This window comes from Coregonus lavaretus (genome assembly GCF_964263955.1).
Source record: "Coregonus lavaretus genome assembly, chromosome: 39".
Classification (NCBI taxonomy): domain Eukaryota; kingdom Metazoa; phylum Chordata; class Actinopteri; order Salmoniformes; family Salmonidae; genus Coregonus; species Coregonus lavaretus.
In genome coordinates, this window is record NC_140026.1 from 16559835 (window position 1) to 16586951 (window position 27117).

Here is a 27117-nt window from a genome sequence, read left to right on the forward strand (position 1 = left end):
ATTAACACATTAATCATGATGTCGTTATTCAATTAGAGCTGAGAGAGGTGGCCACGCCCACTTAACAGGGAAAGGTGACGATTGGGTCAAAGAGGGGCTAACTGCTAGCGCTCTATTGTCATTGTTTACCACACGCAGCCAAATGGCAGGAGACCAGGAGACCAGAGCCTGCGGTCTGTCCAGACGTTTCTGCTTTGCCTCTTGCCAGAGGAACAGAGGAAACTCCAGGGGTTTGGTGTTTACAGTGGGAATTTAAAAAATGATTGGGAAATGTAAACGTTGGACTGAGAGGTCACAGGGGACTGTGACAGTTATGGATTTTCATAAACAAACCTTTACAGAAGTGTCTGTGTTGCAGCGCCAACACTGGACAATGTGTACTGCACTGCAAGCATTTATCATGGGCTGGAAGGGGGATAGACAGACAGGAAGTGTGAGAGCCATTTACCTGAGTGTGTTTTGCCTGTGTGACTGAATGCCCTTGTGAAGTTCTCTCCCCCACAGAACTTCCAGTAAATTCCACTACAATCCGAGCCATTAAACCTAAAGGTTTTCATGGCACCACTTTCAAACATCCCCCCCCCCAAAACGGCACTCTATTTCCAACATAGTGCACTACTATTGTCAAGGGCCTATAGCGGTCTCGTCAAAAGTAGTGAACTATGTAGGGAATAGGGTGCCATTTGGAATGCTGTCTGTATCAGTGGTGGTGCCTTAGTTGCTAGAAGCCAGTTGTCGTAACAGAAATCAGACATTAGAATAATTTCCCCCAGTTTAAGGAATGAAAGATATCAATTATCTCCCACTTACTGGAAGGTTCTCTCTCTCTCTGAAACAAGTGATCTTCTTACATTTCTACTTTTAATCGAGGGAGAGAAGAACAACAAAATAATTGATGGCTGATTGACAAGCGGGCACCATGGAAGAGAAAGGACAAACATTTGATTTGGCAGTGATAAAAATACAATGGAATGTGTTGAAAATCTATGAAGAGGTAGTATACAACAATATTGAACCAGATACATGAAAGTTGTTGCATTAATCTACTGTAAGAAAAATCGTTGAAAAACCAATTACTTTTAATAAGCTTGTTCAATTTCAATATCATGCGCCTAATTCAATCTACACTGAACAAAAATATAAACGCAACATGTAAAGTGTTGGTCTCATGTTTCATGAGCTAAAATAAAAGATCACAGAAATGTTCCATACGCACAAAAAGCTTATTTCTCTAAAATGTTGTGCACAAATTTGTTTACATCACTGTTAGTGAGCATTTCTCCTTTGCCAAGATAATCCATCCACCTGACAGGTGTGGCATATCAAGAAGCTGATTAAACAGCATGATCATTACACAGGTGCACCTTGTGCTGGGGACAATAAAAGGCCACTCTAAAATGTGCAGTTTTGTCACACAACACAAATGGCACAGATGTCTCAAGTTGAGGGAGCATGCAATTGGCATGCAGGAATGTCCACCAGAGCTGTTGCCAGAGAAGGGAATGTTCATTTCTCTTCCATAACCAACGTCGTTTTAGAGAATTTAGCAGTACGTCAAACCGGCCTCACAACCGCAGACCACGCATATGGCATTGTGTGGGCGAGCAGTTTGCTGATGCCAACATTGTGAACAGAGTGCCCATGGTGGCGTGGGGTTATGGTATGGGCAGACATAAGCAATTACATTTTATCGATGGCAATTTGAATGCACAGAAATACTGTGACGAGATCCTGAGGCCCATTGTGAAGCCCATTTCTTTTAAGGTATCGGTGACCAATAGATGCATATCTGTATTCCCAATCATGTGAAATCCATAGATTAGGGCCTAAAGAATTTATTTCAATTGACTGATTTCCTCATATGAACTGTAACTCAGTAAATTCTTTGAAATTATTGCATGTTGCATTTACATTTTTGTTTAGTATAGAATGCTTGAAGCAAGTGCCACAATGCAATAACTCCCATTTATATGGAGAGGATAATGCCATCCATATAGTAAAACAATAAATACAGCAAATGTGGCCCAAAATCCAGATGGCACAGTGTTTTTACAGTGTTTTTATCCAAAGGCACATGCACAGCCCATCGCATGATGGTTACCATAGAAACGTTGCACTGCGAATTGCAAAATACCAAACTGATCCCTGAAATCAATCAATTATTTCATTTTTATCTTATTTATTCCACATTCTGTTTCATATTACTCTCTTGCTATTGTGTAGATCATTCTCAAACGCGAGGCCACATCAATTTATAAGCAGATTAGAGTTCTATGTTACTGTGCTTTGCTGAATAGACCGCCTAAACATGAGTTTGCTCTCCGAGTATTATTGATCTATTTCAATTCACTGGGCAGTGGGCAAAGTGTGGCAAATAGTCTATAAGGCAAGAGGAGCTAATTAATCTTTGTGCCATTTTAAGCAACACAGTGTTCCGTCCTAGGTTGTTTGAAATCACAGTTATTCATGAGAAACAAGATTCTCTGGTCTGATGAAACCAAGATGAAACTCTTTGGCCTGAATGCCAAGCGTCACATCGCATGGTGGTGGCAGCATCATGCTGTGGGGATGTTTTTCAGCGGCAGGGACTGGGAGACTAGTCAGGATCGAGGGAAAGATGAATGGAGCAAAGTACAGAGGGATCCTTGATGAAAACCTGCTCCAGAGCGCTCAGGACCTCAGACTGGGGCGAAAGTTCACCTTCCAACAGGACAATGACCCTAAGCACACAGCCAAGACAACGCAGGAGTGGCATTGGGACAAGTCTCAATGTCCTTGAGTGGCCCAGCCAGAGCTCGGACTTGAACCCGATCGAACATCTCTGGAGAGACCTGAAAATAGCTGTGCTGCGACACTCCCAATCCAACCTCAAAGAGCTTGAGAGGATCTGCAGAGAAGAATGGGTGAAACTCCCCAAATACAGGTGTGCCAAGCTTGTGGCGTCATACCCAAGAAGACTCGAGGCTATAATCGCTGCCAAAGGTGCTTCAGCAAAGTACTGAGTAAAGGGTCTGAATACTTATGTAAGTGTGATATTTCAGTTTTAAATCTTTAATACATTTGTAAAAAATTCTAAAAACCTGTTTTTTCTTTGTCATTATGGGGTATTATGTGTATATTGATGAGGGAAAAAAAACGATTTATTCAATTTTAGAATAAGGTTGTAACATAAAATTTGAAACAAGTCAAGGGGTCTGAATACTTCCAAATGCACTGTATGCAGCTTCAAAAGCCAGATTAAATTGGCAACAGACATATTACATCAAAGGTATGTTAGACCAACATTGAATTTTTTTTACTGTATTAGGGTTCTCATGTTATACTCAAAGATGGGAGTAGAAACTAGCATAGCTAACTATAACCTATGCTATCTATGCTATGCAAACTATGCTATGCTAAGTCAACATGAAAGGATACAAAGGCACCAGCACACACTAGAAAGTCTTCTCTGATTATTTTTGATTGAATTATTCGGTTTAAATAGGTCTGAATAAGAAGTTGGGATATGTATTTTTGCACTCTGTTGAACAGGGGTGAAAGTACAGTTGAAGTCGGAAGTTTACATACACCTTAACCAAATGCATTTAAACTCAGTTTTTCACAATTCCAGACATTTAATCCTACAAAAAATTCCCTGTTTTAGGTCAGTTAGGATCACCACTTTATTTTAAGAATGTGAAATGTCAGAATAATAGTAGAAGGAATGATTTATTTCAGCTTTTATTTATTTCATCACATTCCCAGTGGGTCAAAAGTTTTCATTCACTCAATTAGTATTTGGTAGCATTGCCTTTAAATTGTTTAACTTGGGTCAAACGTTTCGGGTAGCCTTCCACAAGCTTCCCACAATAAGTTGGGTGAATTTTGGCCCATTCCTCCTGACAGAGCTGGTGTAACTGAGTCAGGTTTGTAGGCCTCCTTGCTCGCACACGCTTTTCAGTTCTGCCCACAAAATTTCTATAGGATTGAGGTCAGGGCTTTGTGATGGCCACTCCAATACCTTGACATTGTTGTCCTTAAGCCATTTTGCCACAACTTTGGAAGTATGCTTGGGGTCATTGTCCATTTGGAAGACCCATTTGCGACCAAGCTTTCCTTACATCTATTTTGTGAAGTGCACCAGTCCCTCCTGCAGCAAAACACCCCCACAGCATGATACTGCCACCCCCGTGCTTCTCGGTTGGGAGGTGTTCTTTGGCTTGCAAGCTACCCCACTTTTCCTCCAAACATAACGATGGTCATTATGGCCAAACAGTTCTATTTTTGTTTCATCAGACCAGAGGACATTTCTCCAAAACGTACAATCTTTGTCCCAATGTGCAGTTGCAAACCGTAGTCTGGCTTTTTAATGGCGGCTTTGGAGCAGTGGCTTCTTCCTTGCTGAGTGGCCTTTCAGGTTATGTCGATATCGGACTCATTTTACTGTGGATATAGATACTTTTGTACCTGTTTCCTCCAGCATCTTCACAAGGTCCTTTGCTGTTGTTCTGGGATTGATTTGCACTTTTCGCACCAAAGTATGTTCATCTCTAGGAGACAGAACAGGTCTCCTTCCTGAGCAGTATGACGGCTGCATGGTCCCAAGGTGTATATACTTGCGCACTATTGTTTGTACAGATGAACGTGGTACCTTCAGGCATTTGGAAATTGCTACCAAGGATAAACCAGACTTGTGGAGGTCTACAATTTTTTTCCTAAGGTCTTGGCTGATTTCTTTTGATTTTCCCATGATGTCAAGCAAAGAGGCACTGAGTTTGAAGGTAGGCCTTGAAATACTGTATATCCACAGGTACACCTCCAGTTGACTCAAATGATGTCAATCAGAAGCTTCTAAAGCCATGACATCATTTCCTGGAATTTTCCAAGCTGTTTCAAGGCACAGTCAACTTAGTGTATGTAAACTTCTGACCCACTGGAATTGTGATACAGTGAATTTTAAGTGAAATAATCTGTCTGTAAACAATTGTTGGAAAAATGACTTGTGTCATGCACAAAGTAGATGTCCTAACCGACTTGCCAAAACAATAGTTTGTTAACAAGAGATTTGTGGAGTCGTTGAAAACCGAGTTTTAACGACTCCAACCTAAGTGTATGTAAACTTCCGACTTCAACTGTAGATTTAATTTCTTCCCAGTATGGGACCTCCTACATTTAAAAAAAATTATAATAATAGAATTACATATAGAATACCTATTCATTTTGATGTTTTCATCTGATTGTCAAACAATCACGTCAAAAGGCTCCTGTAAACCTGGCTACCTACACGTGTTCATCGACTCAAATAATTCCCACATCCATATAGTGCACTACACCCACCATTTGAGAAATGGAAAGAGACATCTCTTACAAAGCACCAAAAATTGTAATGAATGACATGCGTCAATTGTCAAATAGGCATCTTTGTTTTAAATTATTGTGATAGGCTCCCAATCAGAGCTTAATCAGAGCTCCCCCCCATTGACAACTGATTGGGCTTTTAGCATGACATCAACATCCCTTGAGGATCTTAAAATGGGACTCTCACTACAACCTGAAGACAAGCGATATCTTCCTCCTAAATATTAAAACAAGAAGGAAACAAATTAATCAAAAGCAATTCAGGTGCCAGATTCTCTAATCGACTAGTGTAAGCAAAAGCCCAAAATAGGCTTGAGTTACCGGAGTAGTCAACAATTCTATTGTAATTACATTTGTACCTTGGAGGTAGCGATGGATAGGGCTCACATTCCCTGTCTATCAACACCAGCATCCTGCCTGTGTGCCTGTATCGCTATCTAAGGCCAGACATCCACCTACTGCTAAAAAGCAAAATTGAGTCTCATTGAAAGTCCTTGATATATAAACTCTCAGTTCTATTCTGTTCCATTTTCTGTAATCCTTGAGGAATATTCTGCTGTAGTTTTATTCCTGCTCCTGAGAATTTCCCAGGATAAGTCTCTTGACGAGCGCTCTGCTGAATACACAGAATTGTGGGAGAACTCGCTTGATAAAACCTTAAAGTCAAATCACCTTTTAGGCTGAAGTCAAGAAAGATATCTTTACTTCAACTTTTTTTCAACTAGTCTAAAAGTGTTAATTCACACAGTGAATCTACAGAGAAGTGCGAGTCATTTGTACAGACACGACATCGTTCACAAATTAATATTTAAAACAATGCAATTACTCACCAAAAAGGGAATTCTAAAGGTCATTGGAAATAATGGTTGAGGGGAAAATGTCGCTCTTTCCCAAGCTTTCTAATCACTCAAAACCAAAAAGATGAGTTTGATTGCGGGTCTTGAATGCCGATTTCCTTAAGTAATGGGGGTAAATTGCATGTCGTCAAGAGGGCTTGCATGTAGAGCGGCATTGAGCCCCTGGGGTCATTGAAAAACAGCCCAGACCCTCCCTCCTTCCGAGACACCGGGCACTTCAGGTCAGACAGAGTTAACTAGCAATGACATTTAAAAGTCATAATTAATACCAAAACAGGCCCTCGGGGTACGCATTTCAGTTAATCTCCCAAGAAACTGAAAAATTGTCCGATTGAAGGGGGGCCAACGACTGCAGACATTAAGATTAGAGAGCTTGTTTGTATAAATTGCTGTCATAATGGAGATAAACACAAGTCTGGTACGATTCAAAGGGTCCCTATACTGACTTGTGCAATTATTAAACTTTTCCACTGTCAACCAGTTTCCGACAGCACCAGCTCGAACACAGTCGATAATGATTTTAGATAAATATGCCATCTCAAATTAAGCCTGTATTGGGAAATACGCCAAATAAAAACCTCAGTATGAAATGTTGAGCTAATATTATGAAGGGATACAGTATTTCGTCCTGGGAGGCAGCTCGTTTCCGGCTGCAAACTACACAAACCAAAACAGAGGGCCGACAATTCAAAAATGAGCTCTGATTGAATTGAATTAATGAGGGATAGAGAGATGGAGGAAGGGCTGATTCAACACAAACGTCTGTCTCTCTTCCCCACGTAGCTGAATCTGCTCGGCCCACAAAACAGGTGATTAATTAGCGCATGAATCATAATGTCGTTATTCGATTTGAGCAGAGGGATGCAGCCACGCCCACTTGTGCTTTATGGTGAATGAGATCATGTCACCTGTGTCAACCCGAGACGGTTTGAGGAAATGGAGGGTAGACCTACTTTAAAAGTTGCTCTGAAAGGTAACCATTTTTCCATAAAGAACAAAGAATTGTTCATTTTTAAGTGAGAAACTAGCATAATGAGTCAATACAGTTATATCCCCAGGCAATCCAAATCTAAGGGCCCCACTCAATCAAAAACGATAAGGAGACTATTATAAGGCAAGACAACATCGTGTAAGATGTGCTTTTGAATGAATGTAGTCAATTAAATAATTTGACTCCAACATGTAGACATTTAATGAAACAGACTTTGCAATGCAGAAAAAAGTTATTGTTTTCGATTTTTTATTTTCAGAAAACTCCCAATTATGGGTTCTGATTCCATAGAACCCTTGATGTGTCTGAAATAAAACACATGAAATGCCTGTCATCGAAGACTGCACATCAAATGAAACATGGATAGCTATCCAGCTCCAGGTGTTCTTCAGTGGATCCTAGATTGACAGGCCCTTCAAATCACACCAATTGTTGGCTTTTGGCTGTGGTTTTAGTGTAATTAGCAACTAGCATGTCAGTCTAATGGGGAAAAAGCAGGGTCTGAAGACCCATTCTGCTTGCCAGTGGAAACAGGCAATTTGTTTTGTTCCCACTCCTCTTCATCGACACACACATCTTCCAACGCCTGGCAACACACCAAGCTCACCAGTATAGGGGAGGCGAGTTACGCTTGACAGAGCTAGCGACAAACTAACACACGTGTCTCACCTGTCAATCTAGCAGTCAGCCATGCCGAGGGAGGAAATTAGCTATTTTTGCGTCAGTGAATAACTGAATTAGCCCCAAGGTGAGATACAGGGGAACAAAATCAGCTATGTCAATTGCCGAGGCTACATCGACTGCCTGAGTAACAACTTAACCTCGCTAGCTCGCTAGGTCTTGTCTGTAATCTTTGACGCTTGCTGTTAATGGGGACAGATACTGTCTAATGGAGCTATATTTCTACATTTACTGTGACAAAATCAAGTTTTTTTGTCCATTCCATTTTGAAAAGTCCCTACACTGATTTTTAAGGTGGGCTGGTGAAGTGGATGCTGGTGGGATTAAAGGGTCATTCACTGTTTTTTTTACTTCAAATGAATCATCCCATTTCACATATGCAGACTGGTAGACCGCCCATTAGGGCGTTAGCGGCGGCACCTCACTTTTCTTTGCCAATCAGCGGTCACCACTGCACTGGTATGGTGCTGGAGATTATGAATATGAGGTTAGAAAGCGTTGAATTGCCCCTTTAAATGAATGCCATTGGATTTTCCATCCAACAAGGACTTAATTTAATTAAACACTACTCAATTCATTAAGTGCTGAGATGTAGCAGACCTAAAAATAAGAAGATGAAAAATGGAGGATGTTCACCTCTTCTGGGTGTTCAGAGCTTGATATTCCACTTCAATAAGCAAATTAAAGTTAACTATGTGGAGGTCAATTTCTCTTCAACTCAAGGAATTTCTGGAATAATTCAGAGTGTGGTTCAATTACATAATTGTTGAAAATTCACGAGTTGAAGTCCATTTGACAATTCTTTTGTCGAACTGAAATTGACCCCATCACTAATACACTGAAACGAACACTTAGCGAACATTTTAATATCCCAAAATATTCAATTTCTATTCTCTACATGTAAACTCAGTTGAATAATATGTCCAGCTTCACATCTGCGAACCGCAGACTTTGTCAGATAGTCCTGGTTCTCTTCCAGAGCCGGAGGACAGCCTAGGGAGTTGGCGGCTGCTGCTGTGGTGGCGGCTCGCAAGAACGAAAGAAAGAAAAACAGAAAGAAAGAGAGAGAGTGAGTAAATTGGGCTTTGTTCTGCTACCCGTCACATTGACATTGTTTGTCTATTTCCTCTCCTGTCTTCTCCCCCCTCTTCCCCTGGCTGCAACCACCCCCTCAGGCTTCTGTGTCGCTCTGGGGACATAATGGGCCAAAACTAACACCGCCTCGTTCCCCTTAAACCACCCAGACACACACACACACACACACACTAATTGATACAGACACACACACAGAAACACAAACACACAGGCCTCCACAGAGTTGGCATGACTCAACTTGCCCTGGCCGCGACACAAAGTTTAATTGAGGTCAAAAAAAGAAACAAAAAGATGCTTTCCCTGCATGAGGGGGGAGAAGAAACAGCCTTTTCTCACATGGACCACTGCCGCAGTGCAGACATCGGCAGGTTAGAGCGCTTAGAACGTTGGGCCAGTAAACTAAAGGTCACTAGTTCGAATCTCTGAGCCGACAAGGTGGAAAAGAAATATGCCGATGTGCTCTTGAGCGAGGCACTTAACCCTAATTGCTCCAGGGTCGCCGTTGATAATGGCAGACCTTGGTCGTGACCCCACTCTCCGATGAGGCGCTCAGGGGGAGTTGGAATATGCAAAAATACATTTCCAATTCACACAAATGTGAAATAGGACAAATATAAGCACCCACCAAATTATTATTATTATTTTCTAACAGCAACACCTGACTGCACACAGGATGGAACTGCATTTAGCCATGTGAAATGAGACAGTAAGACTCACCACAGTGTCTTACAGTAAGACTCACCACAGTGTCTTACAGTAAAACTCAAAGTGTCTTACAGTAAGACTCACCAAAGTGTCTTACAGTAAGACTCACCACAGTGTCTTAAAGCAAGACTCACCACAGTGTCTTAAAGCAAGACTCACCACAGTGTCTTAAAGCAAGACTCACCACAGTGTCTTAAAGCAAGACTCACCACACAGTGTCTTAAATATTTGTTCTGACATTTAAGACTTTAGTTTTTCAGACAAGAAAGGTATGTTGTCTGTCTCCATCTACTGTGAAAATTTCATGGCTGGATGACTAAGGGAAATCCCTCTAAATACCATTCAGCCTGACCTTAGACCTGTTTTATACAATCTAGGCCTTAGGCCTATCCTAACCCTGAAAAGTTTTGGGAGTATATCTTCCTGAGTTTTTCCTATGACAAAGCATTCACAACAATCCACTGTATGTTGTAGTGAATAGGAAAACCCTGCAATGTTCCAGTCTGAAAGGCATCCAAGCCTCAAGTTAATTGCATTAACTGTGCTTTTGTGAGCATAGACAGCGTAAACAAAGCATAATGCACGCCAATGATGTCACCCTCCTGCTTACAATCACCCTGGATAATAGTCTCTTTAGCCACAATATGATGTGGATTGCCAATGCAGTGTATTTGAGACAACACCGGTGTGTGAGAATCCAATCGGGTCATGTTTGTCAATGGAAACCACGACCTCATAAACTGACAGTGGAAAGCACTTAATCTGTTCTGACCTTAATCAGTCGACACTGAGAATAAACTAACCTACGCTCGCTCACACTCTGACTACATCCCAAATGGTGCCCTATTCATATGTAGTGCCCATAGGGCTCTGGTCAAAAGTAGTGCACTATATAGGAAATAGGGTGCCATTTAGGATGCCGCCTCTTTCACTCTCCGTCACACAGATTGTATATTGTATATTAAACAGCAGCAGCCATGGAGAAGCCAGGGACTGGGAGAAAGGAGTAGTTTTGAGCAGAAAAACGAATAATAATGGATAATGTATTTGACAAAGCCCATATTGGCTCGGGATGAGAACCTAGTTGCGTTTGTTATGAACTTGAAGACGCTGTATGTGTATGAGAAATGTGGCAAAATCTTTGTTTTTCGAGTTTGAGGGTATGCTAAGTAAGGAAAAGAGGAATCTTTAATTTTGTCTCGCTCTGCTGCTTATAGCGTGAAAAGTCGCCTAGGCAACAAAGCTAAGTTCACAACTGATGTACCCTCATAGAAACTCATTTGACTTCAGATTCATCATTCTTCTTCCCGTGAGATATAAACATACTTTATTGGAGCTTCCTGCAAATAACGTACAGTAGCCTCCATGATAAGCTTAGGTCATTTGTGTATTCCAAATTCCATATTCTTCCTGTCTAACGCCATTTTTGCTGCAGTTTAATATCCGAGGGGTAAAAAACATGAATTAATACCAATTATGGCTCCAAGCAGTTATGTTTACTTGCATAATGAAAAAGACAAATTATTCAAATGCATAAATTAAAATGGGATTTCATGCATATGCATATATCCTAATTTATTAACTAAGGCACATAGCAACATTTCTATCACATCTAAATAGGCAACTGTATCAGATGCCTGGATCAGACTGGTTTAGCAAACTGCTAAACTGTTAAGAGATTGAGAGTGCAGTCGTAGTCAAAAGTTTTGAGAATGACACAAGTATTGGTCTTCACAAAGTTTGCTGCTTTCAGTGTTTTTAGATATTTTTCTCAGATGTTACTATGGTATGCTGAAGTATAATTACAAGCATTCCATAAGTGTCAAAGGCTTTTATTGACAATTACATTAAGTTTATGCAAAGTGTCAATATTTGCAGTGTTGACCCTTCTTTTTCAAAACCTCTGCAATCCACCCTGGCATGCTGTCAATTAACTTCTGGGCCACATCCTGACTGATGGCAGCCCATTCTTGCATAATCAATGCTTGAATTTGTGGGGTTTTCTTTGTCCACAGGATTGACCACAAGTTCTCAATGGGATTAAGGTCTGGGGAGTTTCCTGGCTATGGACCGAAAATGTCGATGTTTTGTTCCACGAGCCACTTAGTTATCACTTTTGCCTTATGGCAAGGTGCTCCATCATGCTGGAAAAGGCATTGTTCATCACCAAACTGTTCTTGGATGGTTGGGAGAAGTTGCTCTCGGAGGATGTGTAGGTACCATTCTTTATTCATGGCTGTGTTCTTAGGCAAAATTGTGGGTGAGCCCACTCCCTTGGCTGAGAAGCAACCCCACACATGAATGGTCACAGGATGCTTTACTGTTGGCATTACACAGGACTGATGGTAGCGCTCACCTTGTCTTCTCCGGACAAGCTTTTTTCCGGATGCCCCAAACAATCGGAAAGGGGATTCATCAGAGGAAATGACTTTATCCAGTCCTCAGCAGTCCAATCCCTGTACCTTTTGCAGAATATCAGTCTGTCCCTGATGTTTTTCCTGGAGAGAAGTGGCTTCCTCGCTGCCCTTCTTGACACCAGGCCATCCTCCAAAACTCTTCGCCTCACTGTGCGTGAAGATGCACTCACACCTGCCTGCTGCCATTCCTGAGCAAGCTCTGCACTGGTGGTGCCCAGATCCCGAACCCTCCTTTTAAAGCTTCCAGTCTGTTATTCTAACTCAATCAGCATGATAGAGTGATCTCCAGCCTTGTCCTCGTCAACACTGTTAACAAGAGAATCACTGACATGATGTCAGCTGGTCCTTTTGAGGCAGGGCTGAAATGCAGTGGAAATGTTTTTTTGGGATTAAGTTCATTTTCATGGCAAAGAGGGACTTTGCAAATAATTGCAATTCATCTGATCACTCTTCATAACATTCTGGACTATATGCAAATTGCCATCATAAAAACTGAGGCAGCAGACTTTGTGAAAATTAATATTTGTGTCATTCTCAAAACTTTTGACCATGACTTTACACAATGATACACAATAATGTATTGTGTAATGAAATGGGTCCTACAGAGGCGAAACATTAAGAGACAGTTCGAAATTTACTGGGGTGGGGGGGGCTGGTCCAAAATAGGGGAGCGTTGTCTAACCTTTCTTTGGGGGGGGGTTGTGTGATTTATTTTATTGGGCACAGGGGAGGGAAGTGCATTTTGTCCTTGTTTTACACTCCCCATTCTGCAGGTTTTACTATATAATTTATTTCATATAGCCGCATTTCCTCATCTGCTTACATGCGCCTCCCCTATCAGGTGTTTTGGTACTTCCCTTATGCACTACGCTTTTCTACCCACTTACTATACAGTCAACTATCCTGCCCTCTATCCACAGTGATAAGTGGAAGGTGGATCGTTTGTCCAGATCTGCAATAGGTTAACTAGCAATCATACCACACATAAAATATTTATAATCTGCACCAATTTTTTATATAAATCCACAAGAACATGAAATAGCTGATAGGCAGCGGAGAGGCCAGGTGCGTCCTTGTGCATGAAAGAACAGTCAAGGCATGAGACGCAGCTCAAAAAGTTCCCTTATCGATGTTGTTTAGGCCATACACATTTGATTTACTATATATCGGATGCCCCTCTTCACATTTCTCAAAATAGTCAAAACATTTATAAAATAGTGATTCATTTGAAACTATTATTTTTAATCGATTATTTTTGATGAATTGAATGATGTGCTTCGCCATTGTAGTAGTTGGGGTTCAGTTAAAGTGCGGTGAATCGAATTATGGGAATCAAAATAATCATTTGTGAATCGCAAACAGTAAAAGGAAAACATTTAGCTGTAGACTTCCTTTTGAATTGTGTTGCAAAACTCATTTTGTGTATACTTTGAGTTGATTTGGATATTCAATTAATGGGACATTGCAACTCAATAGATGCTAGTAGTCAGCCTGAAGTAAACACTTCTAAAGGTAATAAATATAGCCTATTGGCTCTATAAAATCCACGATGCGTGCTGAAACAATCATTTTCAACGTTTTTCCCCAAAAACCTTCCCATTTAAATGTTGACTGCAAAGTAGGCCTATCTGGCAGAATGATTTTATGATAATTTGTATCAATTGGGTGCACATTTGTTTTGCATACTCTCCCATCACATGTGCAGTACAGAAACCTGACAGAAACACTGCTAGCTTAACACAAATGTACTGTGACTAAAACTCGGCTGTGGCATGCTTTCAATGGTGCTGACACAAATATAGTGGATTAGGGGGATACCCTGACTGGGACTCAAGCCCTGGTCCCTGTGACTGTCATTACAAAACCATTATACTGCCACAATCCTTGCTACATTAGCCATGATACAATTCCTACCAAGTGGGTTAACCCTATTGCCACAATGCATAACGTGTTTGCCTTTCACGCCAGTGACCCGGTTTCACTTCCTTGTCCTGCCGCTTGCGGCACTGGTGTCAGAAATGGGATGGCGGCCGTGCAGCCATCGGAACCTTTGGCTCGGACATGCTAGGGGCCTGAGTAGTTGAAGCACAGGAACGTGCCTTAAAGTAAAGAGGGGGCAGTGTAGCAAACCTTGCTATATGAGCCACGTTACAATTCCCAGCAAGTGGGTTAACCCTATTGGCACGAAGCGTAGGGTGTTTTCTTTCACTCCAGCAACCCGAGTTGTATTCCCTGCTCCACAGTTCGCTACAATACCAAAAGGCTAAAATCTCTTAATGAGGTCACTAGGTGTTGTACAAAGGTTGTTTAGTATTATTACAACAGGTACAACTTTTATTAAATTTTTAAAATTGTGATTTTTTTTGACTAGCTTACATCATCACAATGCAAAGATTATTTGCATTGTTGTTTTCAAGTGAGTACAATTATTGTACTAGGCTGTAAACTGCAGTGAAAATGTAATTTGAATAATGGTGCAAAAGCCCTGTTATTTGAATGTTTCATTCCATTTGGATCAGTTGTGGGTCTACTCTTAACATATTATAAGGTCTAGAAAGGCGCAGTACAGGACAGTCTGGCTTTATTTTTACTTCTGAAACTGATGTGCTGTCTGTTGCCGATCATCATTCTCCCAAGTCGTCCCATAATAATGTGGACACATATGCTCCCAGCAGGCCCAGTTATTCAGGAGAGCTTAACGCGCGTTCTGCCTCCTTTCCGATCAGAATGGTTATTCCTCGACCTAGAACCTAATGCTTAAATACTACCTAAATATTTGTCATCTCACTTTTAATATGTATTACCTTATGTGCGGCATAAACACAACCAGTCACGTTTTAATCTGATTAGGCTACTTAAAAAGTCCCCTGTAGGCTACCTGCGCACATTCGATGAATGGAAAGAGATATGTTACAAAAAAACTAAACCTTTAATAACATTCGGAGATTGTCAAGCCAAGCCTTTCGACACGGAGTAGGGATGGATGTATTTTCTGTTTGTTGAGATAGACATACTCTATTTGATTGTGGTGTTGAAAACGCAAACCATGATGAAGCGCTCGAAGTCGGTAATCGGTCTGCAGTTACGCCTTCCTTATTGGTTGTGTGTAGTGTTTTGGCACAGAAACCTGTTGGTGGAAAATTGTTGCATATTTTTTATATAATGATAAATATAGCATAAAAATGTTGAAAATCTGATATCCCCCTAGCTGATCATTGTCTAAAGCCGGCTCTGGTCTTAGTGTAATGAGACAGGCAGGGAGAGTGAGCTCGTCCGTGGTGGTCGGCTAACCCTCAACCTTCTGTCCCATAGCTCTGCGTGGCATCGACTGCCACAAAAGCTTGCTGAAGTGGTCAAGTCGATATCCATGTTTATAAACACAGGGTTGCTCCAGTTATTGTTATTTGTGGTGGTAATCATTATTTTTGTGTTCATTCTATGAGGGGGGAGGGTGTGCAAAACATTTGTAAAAGTTGGGGAGGGGGGTGCATTTCCTTTTTAAGCCCGGGTGTTGTAGTAATGGAAGATGCTAGCATAGCTTTCATACAGTAGGCTATATGCAGAGCGGCACCATTCATGGTCTCCCTCCCTCCTTCCCTTCCATCTATCCCTCTGGGTCAATGAATGACCATGGAGGGGGGTTGAGGTCATGCCTCCTTCCCCAAATGAAGGCTTTCTAGGATAGTACCCCAAACATACATGCATGGTGGCACCATTTAGCCCAGATTTACAGAAGGTCTTCCTTTGTCCGTCTATATCTAGGACGATGAGGGCAGTGTTAAGCTATAGTCTCTTTAGGTTACTCTAGTCTACAATGGTGCTAGCTAGCGTAGGATAGTGTAGCTACAGCATGTGTAGCGTAGCATCTATACACATGTGCTGGGTGACAAAAAGCTCATGTTCTGCCGGTGCTCCGAGACGTCACAGTAGCGTGAGCAGCTAATTGAATCGCGCGGCAGAGCCCTCCCCGAGATTATTATTAACATGAACCTGCCAGTCATACAGCGACATGCTAAAGGAGAGCAAGATGGAAAGATAAAAAGAGGTGAGGAAAGAAAGAGGAGAGTTGAAAAAGAGGAGAGAGAGGAGAGAAAATGGAGGAGAGGAGGAGGTGGTGGAGGCGACAACTCGTCGATACCGAGCTCTTTGACCGCCCACAGAGCGCAGGTCTTCTTATTGAGCATGCATGCCGCGGTGCACGCAAATGGTGTGGCATTGCTTCATTAGCTTGGGTGGCTACGCTACATCTGCAATAGCAACAGCACCCAGTGAACCCTCTTTGATTCCTTTTAGCTTCACGTGTTAAAAATGGAAGCTATCACACACACAAGGCTAATATGTGAAGACAAAAGGTGGGACTTTGAATATGCATGGAAAGGGATGTCGCCCTCAACGTGTGTGAAATGAACCGCAACGTGAAAATGTGTCGAAAGTTTGGAATTTTGGACGACCGTCAGACGTACACAGTAGGCATGCAGTTCACTTGAGAAGTATGAACATGAGGTGAAAATATTTCATGCTCACACAAAATGGTATACCTACGGCTCTGGGTACAATACAATTGATGAGCACTTGAACATAAATTTGCATATAACATTGTAAAAAACATTGTAATTTGTAAGTCGCTCTGGATAAGAGCGTCTGCTAAATGACTAAAATGTAAATGTAAACGTAATGAGCGTCAATAGGAAAAGCTGCACTAACCCACTTAAAATGTCTCCACACTTAATATGAGCCCTTCCTCAACAATGAGCAGAGTACACACAGTCTACAACATGTCCCTCTCAGAGGGCCTATAGAGACATCTCATGCCACAATGCTTGATGCTGCACTGCAGAGTGACATCCTTCTCTACCATTTTCACTGCTCTCTCCAGCCCATGTCACGAAGCAGAAAGGACCGCATTATCGCAGTGAAAAAGGATCCCCTTCAAGTCCCCTATGCCACTGAACAAGGGCCAGTGATCAGGGTGTGTGTCTCTGTGTGTGTGTGTCTCTGTGTGTGTGTGTGTGTGTGGGGGGGGGGGGGGGGGGGGGGGGGGAGAGAGGGGGGCACCACTGGGGAATGTGCACCTGCAATGTTTCTCACTTGACACAGTCAGTCTTTTGTGGGGTCCCTCCATGTCCCATCTATCTCCAGGGAAATCTCAGTGGTTTTCCAGGGAGAAAATAGTTACAGAACCCCTAAAGGCCAGCTCTTAACTATGGACTTCTCTCAGTTTGGACTATCCTGACATTCAAGAGACAATATAATGCAGGGGCTATATTTGTCAAGCTTCTCAGAGTAGTAGTACTGATCTAGGATCAGTTTAGCCTTTTAGATCAGAATGAATCCGTTTATTATTGACAAGGATAAAGACGGGCCAAGATTTGTTCTGGGGATGCAGTAAGAGGGAGGTTGTTTTACATCAAATAAAGCACACACAAAAAGTAAAAAACGACTACAACTGACACCTAAAATGGAATAACTTCTTCAGGAACATCTCCAAAGTAAATACATAAAAATGATGCCTTAGGAAAGATACCGGACGTCCAAGCACTTCATTTATTGTTGTCTTATCTTCCTTGACGTGTACTGTACTGTAACCTAGTGTGTGCAGTAAAAGGTGGGAGATGAGGGTCAATGGAGGAGGAAAAGCATGAATTCCTATCATGTCTCCCTACTCCCACAGACATGCAGCTAACAGCATTAAGGTGTGCCCTGGGTGGACTTAGGGGAGGAAAGTGGGAGGTGACTTCAAAGGGTGATCCATCAATGGCTAAATTGACAATCTCTCCAGGGGCCTGACAACTCCATATGGGATTGAGGGCAAGCTGTGACCTCAAAGACTGAGGGGAGGGGGGTTATGGGGGAGTATGTGTATGTGACGGGTAGGGTGGGAGTACGTGTGTGTGATGTCGAGGAAGTGTGTGTCTTTCTTAGATCCCCTTCAAGATACCACTCTTCCATTCAAGAATGTCACGGCGGTTGTAAGGATGAAACCAATGCGCAGCGTAGCGAGTGAACATGACTTTAATTTGATAAAGAAACACACGACAAAACAAAACACGAACCGTGACGTCCTCAGTACACAGACTGAACATAGAACAATTGGAACAATAACCCACCACTAACACCAGAAACCTACATCTTAAATATGGCTCCCAATCAGAGATAACGAGCCGAACAGCTGACACTCGTTACCTCCGATTGGGAGTCAATGAATACAAACACGCACAATCACCCAACATAGAAATACAACAACCTAGACACCCCCACATAGAAATACACCCAAAACAAATGAACATGAACAACCCTGGCTCAAGAATAAAGGTCCGTGGAGCCAGAGTGTCACATTACCCCCCCCTAAAGGTGCGACCTCCGGGCGCACCAGCATACAGTCTAGGGGAGGGTCTGGGTGGGCGTCTGTCCCTGGTGGCGGCTCTGGCCCAGGTCGTGGTCCCCACTCCACCTTAGTCACTCTCCGCTTTAGTCTACCCTTCCTCATGACCACCCCCCAACTAAACCCCACTGGATTAAGGGGCGGCACCGGACTAAGGGGCAGCACCGGACTAAGGGACAGTACCTGACTGAGGGGCAGCACCAGACTGAATGGCGGATCCTGGCTGGCTGGCTCTGGCGGATCCTGTCTGGCAGAAGGATCTGGCTGATCCTGTCTGGCGGAAGGCTCTGGCTGATCCTGTCTGGCGGAAGGCTCTGGCTGATCCTGTCTGGCGGAAGGCTCTGGCTGATCCTGTCTGGCGGAAGGCTCTGGCTGATCCTGTCTGGCGGAAGGCTCTGGCTGATCCTGTCTGGCGGAAGGCTCTGGCTGCTCCTGTCTGGCGGAGAGCTCTAGCGGCTCCGGTCTGGCGGACGGCTCTGTAGGCTCATGGCAGACGGGCGGCTTTGCAGGCTCATGGCAGACGGGCAGCCCCTGCGGCGCTTGGCAGACGGGCAGTTCAGGCGCCGTTGGGCAGACGGGCAGTTCAGACGGCGTTGGGCAGACGGACAGTTCAGGCCCCGTTGGGCAGACGGCAGACTCTGGCTGTCTGAAGCGCATCGTAGAACTGGTGCGTGGTGCCGGAACTGGAGGTACCGGGCTGAGGACACGCATCTCAGGGCTAGTGCGGGGAGAAGCAACAGGGCATGCTTGGCCCTGGGGACGCACCGTAGGCCTGATGCGTGGTGCCGGAACTGGAGGTACCGGGCTGAGGACACGCATCTCAGGGCTAGTGCGGGGAGAAGCAACAGGGCATGCTTGGCCCTGGGGACGCACCGTAGGCCCGATGCGTGGTGCCGGAACTGGAGGTACCGGGCTGAGGACACGCATCTCAGGGCTAGTGCGGGGAGTCGGAACAGGGCATGCTGGACCCTGGGGACTCCCATAACGCCTAGTGCGAGGAGCCGGAACAGGGCATGCTGGACCCTGGGGACTCACCTCACGCCTAGTGCGGAGAGCAGGAACAGGCCGGGCGGGGCTGGCGACGCGCACCGTATCCCTGGTGCGAGTGGCCGGAACAGGCCGGGCCGGGCTGGCGAAGCGCACCGTATCCCTGGTGCGTGGAGTAGGAACAGGCCGGGCTGGGCTGGCGAAGCGCACCGTATCCCTGGTGCGTGGAGTAGGAACAGGCCGAGCTGGGCTGGCGAAGCTCACCGTAGGCCTCCTACGTGGTGCAGGGACAGGCTGAACCGGGCTGGCGACGCGCACCGTACACTTAGTGCGAGGGGCCGGAACAGGCCGTACCGTACGGGGAACACACACTACTGGCTGCACCTCGGGACTAGGAACGGGCCGGACCGAACTGGTTACACACCCCAGTACCTCATGCCGTGCCTCAACACTTTCCTTCCCTGCTTTACCCAGTAGCCCCCTTGTACTGGCGGCCATATCTGCCAACCTCTTGCACTCCTCCGGGCCGTACACCTTCTGCCCCGACGTCGTGAGCCCCCCCCAAAAAATTTTCTGGGGGTCTCTCCTCCCCGTGGCCCAGGCATCTATCTTCCTCGCCAGACTCTCCAGACTCTCCATCCTCTGCTCCCAAGTCCAACCTCTCTCCTCCTCACGCGGCTTGACCCAGTTGAAGTGGATATCCGCTAAAGTTGGAAAGGGCGTCGGCTCCTGGACACCCTGCTTGTTACGCCGCTTGGTCCTCTTGTGGTGGGTTATTCTGTCACGGCGGTTGTAAGGATGAAACCAATGCGCAGCGTAGCGAGTGAACATGACTTTAATTTGATAAAGAAACACACGACAAAACAAAACACGAACCGTGACGTCCTCAGTACACAGACTGAACATAGAACAATTGGAACAATAACCCACCACTAACACCAGAAACCTACATCTTAAATATGGCTCCCAATCAGAGATAACGAGCCGAACAGCTGACACTCGTTACCTCCGATTGGGAGTCAATGAATACAAACACGCACAATCACCCAACATAGAAATACAACAACCTAGACACCCCCACATAGAAATACACCCAAAACAAATGAACATGAACAACCCTGGCTCAAGAATAAAGGTCCGTGGAGCCAGAGTGTCACAAAGAAGTACAAAGATAGCCTGAATTGGCTTGACCCTGACATTGTTTCAAACAAAATGTGGAGGAGGGAGAAGGGTCTCCTTTGAGAGAAAGCTGTGTATATCTCCGCCGCGCTCCCTTCTCTCTTTTCTTCCTTGAGCACAATTAATAAGGAAATGGAACGGGCCGGCCAGCTTCCCAAAGGAGGCCGCAGCTTCTCTCTACAATACAGCTCTTCTTTTGTCAATGGGCTGTCTTGAATTCCCTCCAAGGCTACTGTGCCACATTGAAGGCCATCACCAGTATCCCTCCCTCGCTCACTCCCTCACTCTCTCATTCTCTTATCATCGAGGTCTACAGGGGCTAATCTGTCTCACTGTAACATTTGATCCCAGCCGTTGGTCCCAATGCCGACTTTACAATACTTCATATATTGATTCACCCATTGCTTTCTACTAAGCTTAGAGTAGAGAGAGAGGAAATAGGAGATCGAGACGGAGAGGGGGGGTGAGAGAGAGGGAGAGACGGGGAGAAAGAGAGAGAGGTGGGGAGAGAGACAGAGATCGTATAAGCGTCTCACTTCGTAATTGGACCACAGTAATTTTTTTCCCCCGCATTGAACTTTAGTTTCAGGCAAATGTAATTACATCCCTTGTATTCTTGGTTTTTGAAAAAAAAAAGCGCTTACATTCTCTGTGGTGAAGTGGATAAAGTGCCATGTGAAAATGAGAGAGGTGGGGAAAGCAGTTTGGATTGACTGATTGGTCGGCATTGTCCTCTGAGCTCCATTAGGAAGACATTATCATTGTTCTCTTCAGTGGACCAATTCGCCCCAGGTGGGATAATACAATCAGCTAACAATACCGGACTCAAATCAATGCTCACATATACTGTAGAACAAATCGCAAGGATTTTATTAATGATATGCTAAATGTGGACTATTAATGTACTGTGTGCCTTTTGTGGCTATTTAGCTTGATATGGTTATATTATGTTGTTAGGTCGACACTTTGATTGACGGAAAACGGCACACACATAAAACAAGTAGGCCAAGGCCAAATTATAGTGTCCTCGAGTTGATGTTCCTTCGTTCTCAGTGGACATAGGGGAGCCTGTTCAGCAGGCCATCGTAGCAGTTCTAGCCATCGTAACAGTTCTAGCCATCGTAGCAGTTCTAGCCATCGTAGCAGTTCTAGCCATCGTAACAGTTCTAGCCATCGTAACAGTTCTAGCCATCGTAACAGTTCTAGCCATCGTAGCAGTTCTAGCCATCGTAGCAGTTCTAGCCATCGTAACAGTTCTAGCCATCGTAACAGTTCTAGCCATCGTAACAGTTCTAGCCATCGTAGCAGTTCTAGCCATCGTAGCAGTTCTAGCCATCGTAGCAGTTCTAGCCATCGTAACAGTTCTAGCCATCGTAACAGTTCTAGCCATCGTAGCAGTTCTAGCCATCGTAACAGTTCTAGCCATCGTAACAGTTCTAGCCATCGTAACAGTTCTAGCCATCGTAACAGTTCTAGCCATCGTAACAGTTCTAGCCATCGTAGCAGTTCTAGCCATCGTAGCAGTTCTAGCCATCGTAACAGTTCTAGCCATCGTAACAGTTCTAGCCATCGTAGCAGTTCTAGCCATCGTAGCAGTTCTAGCCATCGTAGCAGTTCTAGCCATCGTAACAGTTCTAGCCATCGTAGCAGTTCTAGCCATCGTAACAGTTCTAGCCATCGTAGCAGTTCTAGCCATCGTAACAGTTCTAGCCATCGTAACAGTTCTAGCCATCGTAGCAGTTCTAGCCATCGTAACAGTTCTAGCCATCGTAACAGTTCTAGCCATCGTAACAGTTCTAGCCATCGTAGCAGTTCTAGCCATCGTAACAGTTCTAGCCATCGTAACAGTTCTAGCCATCGTAGCAGTTCTAGCCATCGTAGCAGTTCTAGCCATCGTAGCAGTTCTAGCCATCGTAACAGTTCTAGCCATCGTAGCAGTTCTAGCCATCGTAACAGTTCTAGCCATCGTAGCAGTTCTAGCCATCGTAACAGTTCTAGCCATCGTAACAGTTCTAGCCATCGTAGCAGTTCTAGCCATCGTAACAGTTCTAGCCATCGTAACAGTTCTAGCCATCGTAACAGTTCTAGCCATCGTAGCAGTTCTAGCCATCGTAACAGTTCTAGCCATCGTAACAGTTCTAGCCATCGTAACAGTTCTAGCCATCGTAACAGTTCTAGCCATCGTAGCAGTTCTAGCCATCGTAACAGTTCTAGCCATCGTAGCAGTTCTAGCCATCGTAGCAGTTCTAGCCATCGTAACAGTTCTAGCCATCGTAGCAGTTCTAGCCATCGTAGCAGTTCTAGCCATCGTAACAGTTCTAGCCATCGTAGCAGTTCTAGCCATCGTAACAGTTCTAGCCATCGTAGTAGTTCTAGCCATCGTAGTAGTTCTAGCCATCGTAACAGTTCTAGCCATCGTAGCAGTTCAGTTCTAGCCATCGTAGTAGTTCTAGCCATCGTAACAGTTCAGTTCTAGCCATTGTAGCAGTTCTAGCCTATTGGCGCTTAAACTGCTTCATGTCGAAACAAGAGCCATGTGTCCCATGTCTCTAAACAACACCAAAACACAACAAACCGATCAATGACGATTGGCTAACATCTAACTTGGACCCAAGAAGTAGTGTCCAACCTACTGTAGCCTATTCTTTGTTTGAACAGCATGCTCGTATGAAACCAGAAACCAGATTCAAATGAAGAAGCCCATGCAAAGTGCACAAAGTCTAACCCCATGTCCAATTTGCATGAGAAGTGCCTAACTGCAGATAATCCCCATAATTAGACAAGCATACTGTATGACCGTCAGAGGTGGATTTAAATCGCTGTTGCCGTGGTGACATATAGTCAGGAAAGGGGATAGAGGACAGCCTTGCCTTTTTTCCCCACCCACATCGTGCCTGTGTGTGAATATGGTATGGGGCGGTGGAAGAGTTTACAAGGCCAATCATTAAAGCTTTGGGAGATTTGTATAACTATGGGCAGTATGTATATCAGGCTTCTCCTGTTTGATCGTAACACCTACAGTATCCTATCCTTTCCATTGCATGCAAATAAGCCAGATAAGTAAAGGGATGTCAGTGTTTTATAGCTTTATGCTGTTGCTAGTATTGGTTGATACACAGATCTATCTGAAGAGCTCAATACCTCATTATGCAAATTGATAAACTGACGCGCTCTCTCTCTCTCAATGCATTGCTTGGTGTACGTTTGTCCCCGCCTACCTGCTCACTTGCCAATTTTCGCCCAACCCCTGGTCGTTTGGGCTGGAAACCCTGTAGAAGAGCCTTTTTGCACCTTGGGCTCATTTGAAGGATCACTCTGTAATATTTATCTGCCCAGTCCGCCAGGCGCCACAGGCACACATTACTCCACCTAATGTAAACCAACATCCTCTGCCACTTGACCCCGCTGTCAATATCCGTCCTCATTAAACGCTATTCCACCCACCACAAGCCATTTTAAATGGCATCACCCGATGCTTACCGAATTATGCAGAGGGAGCCACAATGGGAGGAGTCCTAATTCATTTGGAAGATATACGGGGGTGGGGGGCATGGCTTAATGTTGCCGTCATTCGTTTCACTTGGGTTCTGAGCTCTGACAGCACTTTGGCAATGGCGGAGGCACACAATGGACGCAACGAGATCATGAAAGCCCCTTTCCACTCAAGTATGAGTAGGAACCAGGTAAAGCTTTTTCAGGTATGGAAGCCAAGAAGAAAAAAATACCAAAATGCCAGGCAAGATATATTGGGGGAATTACAACATTTTGAAAATGTCATTAGAATACAGTACAAAGAGACCTGGATTATGCATATTTAGTTTATCACAAAACTAATAATTATATGGAAATGAGACACCGGTGAGTTGACAATAGGTGAAACGAACCAGAAAGACTGACACGGCAAAATAACCTTACATTCAGTAAACAGAGATATGGATTAAGCTGGTATCCAATTGACAACTGTTTTGTCAACCTGAAGGAAGCGCTAGTGTACTGAGACACAAATTCGACCATCCGTACAATTTCAAAATAATGAAATAGAGTTATAGTAAGGTGTTGAGAGCAATAAACCAAGTTATTTGTGCTCATGAACACCAATGTGCTGGAACTGTAGCCCATATCGTATTCATTGTGTAATAAACACACAATCAAGTAAAAGTCTTGAAAGTCAAATCTTATAGAAACCCCAAAGGAGTCCAAGTATTTCCTTAAAACATGTAGCGTTTCACTCTTGCTCTTAGCACTTACATACCAATTATAGTCAAAGTAAAGTTCACTTCCAACTTTAAATCTAATGACCTTCAATTCTCTTTGGCATAAGATGCTAGCGCTGTCTTTGTTCTTTTTGTTGACATTCACATCACATTCTCGGGGATACAAGAAAAGGGAGAACTAAAACAACTACTAGTGTGAACTATAATTCAGATAGCGCTGGACGTTCTACACAGACAGTACGCCCACTCTCTCCCTCACTCTCTCTCTCCCCTCCCTCCCTCACTCTCTCTCTCTCTCTCTCTCTCTCTCTCTCTCTCACTCTCTCACTCACTCACCGACTCTCCCTCACTCTCGCTCTCACTCAAACATCGGAGGCAGCTGTGAGCAGAGGAGACCGAGGCTGCATCCCAAATGGCACCTATTCCCTATATAGTGCAGCACCACTTTTGACCAGAACCATGGTCAAACGTAGTGTACTAGTTAGGGTGCCATGTGGGGAAGCAGACAGTATGTGGGTGCGATTGGAGCATATTTATGTGCTAGGTCGAAACATACTGAGAGTGGGGGGAGCAACAGGGGACCGTAACTGGATTTCCATCCCAAAGTAGGGCAGTGCCCCCCGGAGTACCCATCTCCATCACCCCCCTTGGGGAGGAAGAGAGACTGTGGAGAGAAAAGATCCCCCTGCGCGAGCTTTAAAACCAGCCCCTAAATAGAAGCATTCCAAAACATCGGGGACTAGTCTGCTGACAGCATCTAGTAATGCATGATCTTTTCCCCACTTCAAAGAATAAACAGTAAGCCAATTCGAGGATAACAAAATAATGAATACGATATTCCTACCTTGGCCTTGATAAAAATACTGGGAGTTAAACATTGTGTGTCTGTGTCTCTATTTTATGGCATCACAGCAGTCGCAGCGTTTAATATGCAACCTATTGTCCAACACACAGTTTATCTCCCGGGCTCTTTTGTCAGGTCGGCAGTAAATTAGTGGCTTCATAATGCCTCTATTCCCTTCGGATCAATAGAGCAATACACAGACAGGTGTGTGGACACGTCGAAGTCACGTGACTCTACTCCCGATGAAAATCTTCGCAAAACAAACTATTCTGGAGAGCTAGCTTTGATTAGCGTGCCGCTAAAAGAGCGCTGCAGCCCAGCCCAAAGATAAGGCACCAAAGCAATTCAATTTGCTTTCAAATCTCCCATTAATGGTTTCGCCGTAGCAAATTAGCATGTTTATGGACCATGGTGTAATGCCTTCCCCCTTCCCAAACCCTAGTTTAAGCTGAATTTAAATTACTTAATTTACTTTCCACTGAAACAATTGTCAGGGGCCAACTGGAAAACGGTCAAATCTGTGGTGGTTGCAATTTGTTCAGAGGGATAAAAAAAAATTCTGTGAAGTGATCTCAATAACGCAGAGACAAGTGTACTAGTCATTTCTTTCTTCCCCACACATTTTATTACCTTTCCTACGCGCTCTATGCCAAAGCTTTGTTAATGATTCCTAGAAAGACATTTCCATTTCTATTGTCCGGAGAGTGAGAAAAACAGAGACAGAGAGAAAGTCAGACAGAGGCAGAAAGATACATAGGGATCAGGGAAGAGAAACGCATAGAGAGCGAGGAAAAAGGAGATGGAAAGAAAGCCAGAGACAGAAGGATACATAGGGATCAGGGAAAATAGGGAAAGAGACAGATATTGGAAAAGCATGAGACTTGGTAAAAATTTAGAGCAAGGGAATATGGGAAGAACCCGTCAGTCACCATGGCAGGGGTAAGAGTAGAAAGTAAATATAAATAGTGAGACAGACACTGAAACAAACAGTCACATGAAATGGGGCAACGGCATCCCGGGCTTACCCAGTGCTGCTGGCGCGAACAGGCTGGCGAAGAGGAGCAGGCGTGCAGACCACATGGCCCCTCCGCCTGGCTGTCGATCCGCCCAATGGAGGGGTCAGGCCTTCCCTGGTGAGCCCGAAGCGAGCGCTCCGTCCGTTACGGTTCCTTCCGCTGCACTGCAGTCCTGTTACAGTCCTGTTTTACGGCCCTCAAAGCCTATCCTGAAGAAAGAGAGAGAGAGAGAGAGAGAGAGAGAGAGAGAGAGAGAGAGAGAGAGAGAGAGAGAGAGAGAGAGAGAGAGCAATGTGTTTAAGTTATAGAAAGTACTAAATTAATACTTTAATTCAAGTTGTGAATCTTTTTTGCTGTACAAAGACAAGGTGTCAAGGAATATTCCCTATAAGGCAATGTTTTGATAAATAAA

At 44.1% G+C, this 27117-nt stretch overlaps 1 protein-coding gene across 1 annotated transcript in view; it reads right to left on the bottom strand.

Annotated features, from left to right (window-relative positions):
- LOC311112601 (adhesion G protein-coupled receptor L3-like) overlaps positions 1 to 26769 on the bottom strand; it is a gene marked incomplete at its 5' end in the record, with an annotated part of 228768 nt that extends 201999 nt beyond the window's left edge. The window contains one exon of the mRNA XM_084155747.1: positions 26715 to 26769. Coding sequence (XP_084011873.1) covers positions 26715 to 26769 — 55 coding nt within the window. The remainder of the gene's footprint in view (positions 1 to 26714) is intronic.
- Between the last annotated feature and the right edge of the window lie 348 nt (positions 26770 to 27117).